Source organism: Pempheris klunzingeri, chromosome 4, assembly GCF_042242105.1.
Source record: "Pempheris klunzingeri isolate RE-2024b chromosome 4, fPemKlu1.hap1, whole genome shotgun sequence".
Lineage (NCBI taxonomy): Eukaryota > Metazoa > Chordata > Actinopteri > Acropomatiformes > Pempheridae > Pempheris > Pempheris klunzingeri.
In genome coordinates, this window is record NC_092015.1 from 16,519,390 (window position 1) to 16,529,489 (window position 10,100).

General features: G+C 42.6%; 3 protein-coding genes and 1 long non-coding RNA gene across 7 annotated transcripts in view; 2 read left to right on the plus strand and 2 right to left on the minus strand.

Moving 5' to 3' along the window:
• The first annotated feature begins 898 nt into the window (after nt 1-898).
• sfrp2l (secreted frizzled-related protein 2 like) lies at nt 899-3,028 on the plus strand. The gene is made up of 3 exons (XM_070829580.1): nt 899-1,424; nt 2,326-2,406; nt 2,610-3,028. Exons 1-3 carry the CDS (start codon nt 899-901, stop codon nt 3,026-3,028), a joined length of 1,026 nt encoding a protein of 341 aa, XP_070685681.1.
• An 839-nt stretch (nt 3,029-3,867) lies between these two features.
• On the minus strand, nt 3,868-5,948 carry LOC139200316 (uncharacterized). Its single transcript, XR_011584164.1, has 3 exons — nt 5,907-5,948; nt 4,469-4,565; nt 3,868-3,979 (listed from the first exon to the last, which is right to left on the minus strand). It is a non-coding gene; the product is annotated as an uncharacterized lncRNA (long non-coding RNA).
• tomt (transmembrane O-methyltransferase) lies at nt 5,603-6,883 on the plus strand. Its single transcript, XM_070829581.1, has 4 exons — nt 5,603-5,864; nt 5,944-6,140; nt 6,312-6,434; nt 6,686-6,883. The coding sequence occupies exons 1-4, from the start codon at nt 5,603-5,605 to the stop codon at nt 6,881-6,883; spliced, it is 780 nt and encodes a 259-aa protein (XP_070685682.1).
• Nucleotides 6,884-7,400: 517 nt separating this feature from the next.
• Nucleotides 7,401-10,100, minus strand: part of anapc15 (anaphase promoting complex subunit 15) — a 256,108-nt gene continuing 253,408 nt past the window's right edge. For 2 of the 4 annotated variants that reach the window (XM_070829920.1, XM_070829921.1), the window contains exons 2-5: nt 9,169-9,303; nt 9,024-9,083; nt 8,773-8,916; nt 7,401-8,578 (exon numbers count right to left, since the gene is read on the minus strand). In XM_070829920.1, the coding sequence (XP_070686021.1) occupies nt 8,531-8,578; nt 8,773-8,916; nt 9,024-9,083; nt 9,169-9,288 (372 nt within the window). In that variant the 5' untranslated portion in view covers nt 9,289-9,303 and the 3' untranslated portion in view covers nt 7,401-8,530. Of the gene's footprint in view, nt 8,579-8,772; nt 8,917-9,023; nt 9,084-9,168; nt 9,304-9,468; nt 9,552-10,100 lie in introns of those variants that run through there. The other 2 variants (XM_070829922.1, XM_070829919.1) reach the window with 2 other exon arrangements.

The following is a 10,100-nucleotide window of genomic DNA, read 5'->3' on the forward strand; positions in this document are numbered from 1 at the left end:
CCACACACACACAATGCTCCTCTGACACAGTACTGTGTCTATCCAGCACCGGATTTCACAATAGAGACAGTTTATGTGTTTCAAAACTCTTCATACACCAAAACAGCATTGTATTCTCACTGCTTTTTAAAGAATGTATGCAAAGCAAACTTATAAACACAAGTTAACTTTACAGGCAACTGTATTTTATAAATTTTACTCTCCTTTTCTAAACCAAAAATTGATCAGTTCAACAAGCCGACTGATAAGATACACAACATATATGAATTGTTAATGCTTTTAATATGTATATTTTTCAATACATATTGTAAAAAGAGGAACGGTTTAAAAAAAGCACAAACAAGCTCAAACTTTTGCTGCAGAACCTGACTTGTAAAATGACTATAAATAATCTGCTATGTCAAATGAAATGAATTATCCCTAATAATTAAATTTATAGGCTACAAGAAAATAGATGTGTTTCTGGACAGAGAGCAGCATCATGTAATACAAAGTTCATCATAGCTGTATGTAATGTTGACTTTTTGACATTATGCAAACAGCATGAAGAACAAATGTTTAATCGGTGCAAAATAAGAGTAAAAAGAACTTTTGGAAACATTAATTTTATGTTGCCCAATGCTTTAAAGACTGTAACTCCTGCTGTAGGAGACAAATGATGGTTCGTAAGTAAGTTTTAAGTTTGCAGTTTACACCATGGATGTGTGGCTGCAGAGGCCAGCAGCAGGATATGTGTGAAAAGAGGAGGCAGACAGCAGTCTGATGGGGTGGGAGGATGACTGGGAGGCGCCTGCCCTCTCATTAACCCCCCGTTTCCTCCACACCTCTGTGTTTACACCTCCAGGCCGGTCAAGTCCAGGCAGAAGTGCGGCAGCGGCGTGGACTCGACAAAACAACAATGTGGGTCACTTCGCTCGGCTTTGTTTTGCTGTTTGGAGCTTCTTACGCGTCAGACACTGCGGCTCCTGCCCAGCTCGGGCCGCCGTCGCTCGGGTTCAGCTCCTCGGTGCGCTCGGTGTGCAAACCCATCCCCAGCACCCTGTCTCTGTGCCACGGGATCGGCTACAGGCACATGCGGATCCCCAACTTGCTCGGCCATGACACCCTGAGGGAGGCGCAGCAGCAGTCTGCGGCCTGGCTGCCCCTCATCTCCAAGCTGTGCCACCGGGACACCAAGAAGTTCCTGTGCTCGCTGTTCGCTCCGGTGTGCCTGCCGGAGCTCGGCGGGCCGGTCAGCCCCTGCAGGAGCCTGTGCGAGGCCGTGCGGGACGGCTGCGTGCCCGTCATGAGCGCGTTCGGCTTCCCGTGGCCCGAGATGTTCAACTGCAGCCGGTTCCCGCGCGGCACCGAGCTGTGTATCCCGGCAACCGGAGAGCGGGGGGGGCGGACGGCGGAGGAGGTCAGGCATGAGGAGGCGCTGAAAGGTCAGTGGATGGATTATTTAATTTCACCACTTCACCCCACAGCAGGGAAAGTGTCAGAGAGCCCTCTCATACAGAGAAACAACACTTTTCATGTATAGTTTTAATTTTAGTATTTAGTATTATATGCACACACACACACACACACACACACACACACACATTCATTCCTGCCCCTACTGCACTACTCCTTACTACCTCAGTAAGGCTCTCCAAATTCACTACACCACTATAATCCCTGTGTGTGTGCACATTTTTGCACAATGCACAAATAACAGTCCATATCAGCATGTTGATACCGTCGGACAGTACAATATAATCACAAACATATCAGTGTCTGTGCTTATTGCTTCCAGTAAGAAACGAGAAATGTCAATATGTTTAAGATTTGATTGAGGTCTTTTAGTAAGAGTCACCACAATACATATTGTCCACCAGGGCACTGACGAGTTTTTGTTTTCAACCCTAAAGTATTCTGCTCAGTAGACTACATATGTTGGTCACAATTCTTTAATAACTACATTTAAAGGGGATCCACTTAAAAATGTTCAAGTTATGTGTTTCTGTTAAATCCCAGCCAGTCTATCAGTGTTGAATTTCTTAACCCTCTATTTAATATCAGTCTCAGCTTCAACAGCTCACTGTCATTGAGGCTGCAGTTCAAATCATGTAGGTATGTGGCCTAAGGTATTGTGATTAACTGTATATAATGTGCATAGCTTTTGAAAGTAACCTCTTTATTTCATTATTTAGTTTTATTTGATTGATTTATATTTTATTTTTCAATTTCCCCTTTGGAGATCAATGAAGTTTCTTATCTTTAAATTCTTTTTGCATGCCTCGATCCTGGACTCTCTGCTCTTTTGTTTTGATTGCATTGATGTAATCCCTTTCCATCCCCCAGGCAGTGTTATCTGTGATGCATGTAGTCTGGCTGCTGAAGGAGAGGCTGACATCCAGGAAAACTTCTGCCGCAGTCCATATGGTGAGAACTAGCTGATGCAGATAATGCAGGCTAGAAAACACATCTCATTTTTCATTAGAGAGTGGAGCAGAACGCAGCATGACCCTCTGTATTAATATAAAACCTGCCACATAACAGAGTATTTAATCCGAGAGAGAGAGGTCGTTTTACAATGTGTGTAAAGTGGCACCTGTCAAAGAGTATTCTCTCTCTCTGTGTCGCAGCATTTAAGATGCGTCTGGGCAGCGTGTCAACGGTGGGAGGGGACCGTCAGCTGGTGCCTACGGCCCGCAGCCGCATCCTGAGGTGGGCGGGGGGAGGTGCGGAGAGGGCGGAAGGGATTGGAGGTGCAATGGCCCACAGCGCTTTGTGGCTGCAAGAAGGAGGCACCTGTACTTGTCCTGGCTTAGACTCTGCAGAGACAAACAAAGATGGGGGGTTAGAGGAGCAACAGATGGATAAGAGACAAGCAAAAGAAGGCGGAAAGGAGGCGAAGGGGGCCCAGGATGGATGGTACCTGGCCCTGGTTCAGGCTGAAGAGGGAAGACTGGTGCTGACCCGACTAGTGAGGTGGAGCAGAGGGGACAAAGAGCTGAAGAAGTTCATCAGAGCTCTCCTTAAGCAGTCCTGTCCAGAGGTGTAGACAGGGAGCTATCAGCCAACTTCGTGGTCATATGCAGCCTGTAAATGTGCACACAATCCAGAATAGTTACCAAAGAATGACTTCTAACAAATAGTTCTCAAATAACACTGAATGAAATATCACTTGAGTACAGATTGTTAGACACTATGTTAAGGAACCAGTGTTTAAAGATTAGTTCATGGGTGTAAATCTACACGCTGTTCACTTTTTTGATGAACTGTTCCTGATTAACTCTGAGGGAGGTGCTGAATCCCACACAATCTATAACCAACTTAGTCTTCCTTCTTAAGCACATATTTTTTGTGTCTCAACAAGTAAAATAGAGCAACATTTTACCAAACTGACAAGCAACAGTCTTTACAGAGAATGTTTATTAGTTCATGAATGGCAAAAGCTGGTGTTTGTGTATCTTATTGTAATACTTTTTACCCCATAATCCTGGAAATCTCACAGTCAGTAGTGGTGAGGCATTGTAACAAAAGCCACTACTACACATGGCATGCAGAGGTAGATCTGATGCCGCTTGAGGGCTATATTTGTGCATTTTTTGTATTTTTGTGTACATTTGTGTATATAGAAGAGACCAAATGTAACCCTTTTAATCAAAGTCTCTTTTGGTAATGATTGCCGGGGTGTCGGCTGATCTCATGTTTTCTATTGATACACATTTGGGTTGAAGCAGTATAATTGTCTTTATTCCTATAATGATAAAATGTGTTTTTCAAACTACCTATTTTATCACCACATTGTAATACTTTCAATACATATTTAGCATACACCGTAAATATAACTTACTATAATACAACTTTTTCTTCTATGGTTATGTTACCATATTGTTCCACAGCAGCTGAAGTCTAAAAGTAGTTTGATGAGAGAAAACACTTCAGTGGAACGACAACAACAGTCACACGCTAGGATGCCGTCATCTGAAGTCACAGCGAAAAAGAAGCACTGAAAAGAAACAAAGGAAATGTGACGTGAACAATACATCATTTAGATCTGGGTTTTATTTGTACATAGGTTTTTATACACTTGGTGGTGATCATTTAAATAAAAACTGAACAAAAGGTGTTTTAATAGTGTACTGAGTTACTTTAGCTACTTTGAGTGTTTTTCTTCATGTTTCGGTAAAGGTGGAAATTTGATTCCACGCAGACACACACCTGTTGATGTTAACTTGATATATCAAATGTCAGTTTCACACCACGTCTCACGTTCTCACTGTCTCTGTTCCTGTTCACTGTATCCGTCCTATTCTAAATATCTGGACGAGGAGCTCTCTACAGTCTGTGTGCCTGATCAAAAATAACAAAAACAGGTTTGTTTGACAGCAGTAGAGTTGGTTATGTTGCTGTTAATGCCTGTTAATCAGAAATAATTACAGGACATATACCGTCATGCACGTGATACATAAATAATTCACACCCCCAGGTCTCTTACCTTCTCTTCCACACACCCGTCTCAGTCTTTCTGCACTCGGCTCATCTGAAGTGCCACTTTCATCTTTTTTTTTACCATCAGCGCTGCAGCTGCCCTTCTGCCAAACGTTTTAGCAAACAGGTGAGTGTGTCTGTATTTATTTGGACAGTAAGAGAATCTTTTAATGCAGATTATTAGTTTCAGCATCTGTTCTGTGTGTGGTGCAGAAAGCCTGTGGAGTCTACAGTTACCTAAGGCAGTAGAAACATCTAGAGAGGCACAGCACTTTCTCTCACAACTACTGCAGGACGAAAGCATGAAAGACCAAAATGTGTTTAATAATTTAGAAATTTGCAATTTCAGGTTGTTTCAGGTATTTAATATTTCAGGTAATTAATAAAATTGAGAATTCTCTTAGTCTCACAAGGGTTTTATAAAAGTCATCTGTTAGTATTCCCAAATGTACCTTACACTAGTTTATACCTTTTCTTCTCTCTTTGCATTGACTAGAGATCTTTTGTCAATCTTGAGTGACCTTTCTGTAGTTTTGCCATAATTAATTTACAGATCTCCATATCAGAGGGCAACATGGCAGTGTGATTATGAGTGTCATAACATCCCTGTTTGTTGATAGTTGTGACAGAATGCCCCCCCCATTGCCAAAAAAAACAAATAGGTCAAACTAGGGGAAAAACCATGTTTCATTTTGTTCAAGTACATGATGAGAAATATGACTTTAATGTAAAATGTAAATAATGGGGTCATTTATTGACTGATAAAGGTTTTCTTTCTCCTCATGTTACCGTTTGATCTAGTGCCAATGGGGAAAGACAAAATCCCCGTTTCAAGACAAGACAGAATCCGTTTCTTTCTGACACTGCAGGGCAGCACAGTTAGATTTAACATACAATAAACCAGTTTTAGTCCATAGATGTCAAAACACAGACAGAAGCACAAAAGTCCTTCAGTGAACTGCTTGGACACTGTTTCATTTAATCGGGCCCATGACAACATGGCATCCACCACATTAAAATAAAGTATGAAAATGTTTTATAAGCTAATATAAACACTTTACCTTCTTTTTTTGAACAAAACTGAGTATAAAGTGACAAATGAAATCTACTTGTGTGTCTTTTTTTCTTATTATGAGCTAGGATGGTGTCTCCGGCTATCGCTCTGGCCTTCATTCCCCTCCTGCTGACACTAATTATCAGGTACCGCTACTACTTTGTGCTCTTCTATCGGGCGGTCCTCGTCAGGACATGGAAGGACTGTGTTACTGGTCTGACCCGAGAGGAGCGCGCCTACCAGTATGTTCTCACTCATGCCACCCCTGGAGACCCTGACAGCATCCTGGACGCCTTTGATGTCTGGTGCAGCAAAGTGGAGTTCATCAGCAACATTGGGCCTAAAAAAGGTGAGGAGATAACTCACCTTAAACAGCAATTTATCTGTTTACCAGCGTGATTTCACACGTTCGGTTCCTCTGTGTGTAGGGAAGATCCTGGACCGCCTGCTGATGGAGCAGAGCCCTCTGACGGTGCTGGAGCTGGGTGCCCACTGTGGGTACAGCACCGTGCGGATCGCCCGGGCTCTGCCGCTGGGTGCCAGGCTCTACAGCATCGAGATGGACCAGAGGAATGCTGCCATAGCTGAGAAAATCATCCGCCTGGCAGGGTTTGACGATGACACGGTGAGAGAGTGACCAACTTAACAAAAATCCACTGTATATCCAATACAGTCCACGTACTGTAGGCCCTTTGATAAAAGCCTCTAACCAAAGGCCATGTGGAACATTTATTTTTCATTCCTTGAATATGGAGAGTATTTTACCTCTGAGACAGTCATGCTGTGTGTTCTCCAGGTGGAGCTCATCCTGAATCCGTCTGATGAGGTGATCCCTCAGCTGCGGTCTGACTACGGTTTGGAAAAGCTGGATTTTGTCTTCATGGACCACTGGAAGAAATGCTACCAACCTGATCTACAGGTGATGAGAATAAATCATTAGAAAGGACATTTACATTTAACTTAAAGTGCTGCCTTATAGTTTGTTTTGTCTGGCAGGTAGCTGGTTGAAAAAAAAACCTGACAAGATGAGTTTATCACTTTGTGTATGTAAAATTTGTGTAATGCCCCTTAAATTCTACGTAAATAGATACGTTATTGTTGTGATCCTTCCCATTGTTGCCTGGTCCACTCCCTCAGTTACATCATACTGCTTCTCTGTGAGTGTTACAGATGTTGGAGGGCTCCGGCCTGCTGGGAAAAGGATCCATGATCGTGGCCGATAATGTGCTGTTCCCTGGGGCTCCAAAGTTCCTCAGACACATTCGCAAGAGCGGCCTGTATGAATGGAGGATCCACCGGGCCACACTAGAGTACAGCAAAGGCATCAGGGACGGGATGGCTGAGCTGGTGTACCAGGGAATCAAGTAGATGATGCATACTGGTATAAAGATACACATTTTGGGAGTGGGAGCTAAAAAGTTACATTCACCTGAGAAGTGTGGGATCTCAGTATCTAGTATTTCAGAGATGCATTATCAACTCAAGGAACTGCATGAATGTCTTCCAAAATATCTCAGTGCAGCACCGTCTCCTGTAAAGAAAGAGAATCATCAGGACAAGATGTTGTGTAACAATTTAGGAACCCTGTTTGCAAAGCATTAGTCTATGTGTATAAATGATATCAGCCTTTTTATTCCTGCTGGGGATCTTTGTCACTTGTCACCACTTGTCATTTTCTCCTGTAATCTAATAAAGACAAGAAAATAAGAAAAGAAATCCTCAAATAATAGCTTTGTTTATTTAAGCATAACTGCCAAACTTGAAGGAAAAAAAAAAGACAGCAAAAGTGAATCAGCAAAACATGCTGTGCTAATTAATTGTCATTTTTGGCGCTAATAAATTTAATTTATATGCGAGTTTAACACTGAAACAAATGTTGCCCTTCAGATAGGAAATGTTTCCATAACCTTTTATAGTTTTTCCTGATATTAAATGTTAAATTGCCTGAAGTGAGTCAGGACCATAGCACAGCCCTCATCATAAAATCTATCAACACCAAATTCAGATTGCTCTCAGTACTGGACTTTAAGGTTTTAATTTAGTGACAGTAACAGTGAGTCAGTCTATATCCAACACACAGCCCCTCACCACACATCACTATGACATTTAGCTTTTTTATTAAACTTAAATTCAGAGAACAGAAAAACATGGTTCATCAGAATTATTTAATACAAATAGTCAAGGACTTTGCTCATTTAAGTACAAATAATCAAGACCTTGGTTAGCAAACCTTTAACATAATTTAAAAATACTAATGCAGGTCAGTAAGCACTGATGCAGTGTCCAAATATATTACTGTTTGACTTGCTTTTATGAAAATTCTACTGAAGGTGTGATATCTGTAACAAATGATTAGCAGCAAACTCTGCTCTGAAGTAGAGGTGAAGTGTATGGTGAATTATCTGGGCGTCTCCTTCATAGGTAACAAATTATTTAGCTGACTGACCTGTCGTTTGTGCTCTGTCAGCTGTTTGGAGACTCTCTGAGAAGTGGCGCATGACTGAAGACATGACAGGGCCAAAGTTTAAGTGAGATACCTCCTGCAGCCACTGTGTGTGAGAGTGCCCGACAGGTTACAACACAGTAGGGCCGTGTGTGTGTGTGTGTGTGAGTGTGAGTGTGTCTTCGTTAGAGCAGGAGAGGTGTGCGGGACAGCTTTGTTCAGACTGAATGCTTGAATAAATATGACGGGTTCACACATTGCCGCTAAAAGAAACGACACACAATGGTACATGTGCATTGGCGCTCAAAAATACATCCAGGCTTGTATTTCAACTGTTTGAATGTGTGCCAGGTAGCAACAACACTCACAGAGATGTCCAATGACGTCCAGACGCTTCAAGGCTAACGGCAGCTTGAAATGAGACATGCCTCCCTCTGAAGGATATCGCGGTACAAGCTTCCTCTATATTCTTTCCCTGTTTACACAGACTGAAGGGGCTGCAGTCGTGATTTAGCCGCGGGGTAGAAATCCAGTGCCTGACAGCTTCATTGAGACTAACATTGTCTTTTGTCTTAAATCATCCACTGGTCTTGGTCTTGGTCTGGTCCCTCCATGTCCACCTGACAAAAAAAAAACAGATTAAAAGACTATTATGTAAGTTATTATATATCTGTGTTTGGGGAGAGTAGAAGAAGCAAAAAAGTGTGCGACTGAGTATTTTCAGTGTATTTTGGACGTTTAATGTTCACTCTAGTTGGCCTGCACATACTGCAGGTCAGGGACAAGATTGTCCAGAAATCCTACATTAAAGCACCTCATTGATCTCGCCGTCATCAGGCGACTCATTGTAGTCGTTCATCTCATCCATGTCCTGCATGTCCTCTTCATCTTCGGAGTCTTCCTCGCTGTCCTCCTCGTCCTCGTCATCCTCCTCTTCCTCTTCGTCGTACCCTGCCTGCTTCAAATTAAAGTGAGATGACATAAATGGAGGGAGCTGTGTAACAAGTGTACGCTTCGTACTGTGGCATGGCAGCATTTCTCACACCTCGTACACCAACATGTTACCTCAAAAATAGGCTTCCCAATGGGCATCAGGTTGTTGTCTTTCTCGGCGATGCTCTGCAGCTGAGGTAGAGACACGGAGCGGATATTAAACTGTGAGCATGAACACAGGCACAGAAAGCGACCGTGTTTCAGCAGAGGTGTTTACCCAGGTTTGGTGCTGCTGCTCCTGCTGGTGCAGCTCCGTCTCGTCCACGCAGGGTCGGTCCAGGTTGAACCACAGGGACTCAGTTATCCGGGGAAAGAGAGAGGGGAAGAGCGTGGACATGTCTGACACACGGGGCTGATGGAGGGACACGGTGGGGTTAATGTAACACACGATTTAAAGTGTTGCTGTTCTCGAAAATGTAACGTCACCTCATTTAAAACCTCTAAGTAGAAAAATAACTATTTTATAATATGATATTTCTGTTGTAATTCACAGAGAAATTGCATATAGAGTAAGTACCTGTCAATCTCTCCCTCCTGCTTTCAAATTTTTCGAAAATAAACGGCACCGGAAGCCGTTGGTGTTCACTTGTGGGTATTTCCGGGTTCCCCCACTCCTCTTAGTGTCACTTCACGAAGGTTCCGCTTGGGCGACAGGACTCTTTAGCGTGTGTTACTAGAGATACTTTATAATAAACTGGTAGATGTGTTTATTGGTAGGTGTGTTTATTATTCTGGCGCATCCCATTTATATCTATGATTATATCACCTCTTTGTATAATGCAATATAGTTTAACAGCACCTCAAACTACATCGTCCAAAAGTGCCATAAAGTTAAATCTACAATACAATAAATATCCGCTTAAATCCACAAACAGTAGACACAGGGACATTTTGTGGGCGAAAGAAGCCTCATTGAACAGTTTATCAAACAGGATGAAACCCTTTGATAGTGAGAACATTTACATTCACAGATAATCACCACATCCTTTGACACGCCTGTTTGTTGTTGTTGTAAAGGTTCGGTTGAATCAGCTGACCACCAGTACAGATGCAGCAGAAACTTATCTGAACTTCCCCCTTTTTACTCATCTCCTTCCTTCCCATGTCACACTGACATTTCTCACTAAAAGTCCATCACGTGTGTGTGTG

Bases quoted from the DNA above. Each gene is read 5' to 3' on its own strand.
- sfrp2l (XM_070829580.1), top strand. From the start codon at position 899: ATGTGGGTCACTTCGCTCGGCTTTGTTTTGCTGTTTGGAGCTTCTTAC. The intron at 1,425-2,325 runs GTCAGTGGATGG...TCCATCCCCCAG, and splicing joins GCATGAGGAGGCGCTGAAAG to GCAGTGTTATCTGTGATGCA. The intron at 2,407-2,609 runs GTGAGAACTAGC...TCTGTGTCGCAG, and splicing joins CTTCTGCCGCAGTCCATATG to CATTTAAGATGCGTCTGGGC.
- tomt (XM_070829581.1), top strand. From the start codon at position 5,603: ATGGTGTCTCCGGCTATCGCTCTGGCCTTCATTCCCCTCCTGCTGACA. The intron at 5,865-5,943 runs GTGAGGAGATAA...CTCTGTGTGTAG, and splicing joins CAACATTGGGCCTAAAAAAG to GGAAGATCCTGGACCGCCTG. The intron at 6,435-6,685 runs GTGATGAGAATA...TGAGTGTTACAG, and splicing joins GCTACCAACCTGATCTACAG to ATGTTGGAGGGCTCCGGCCT.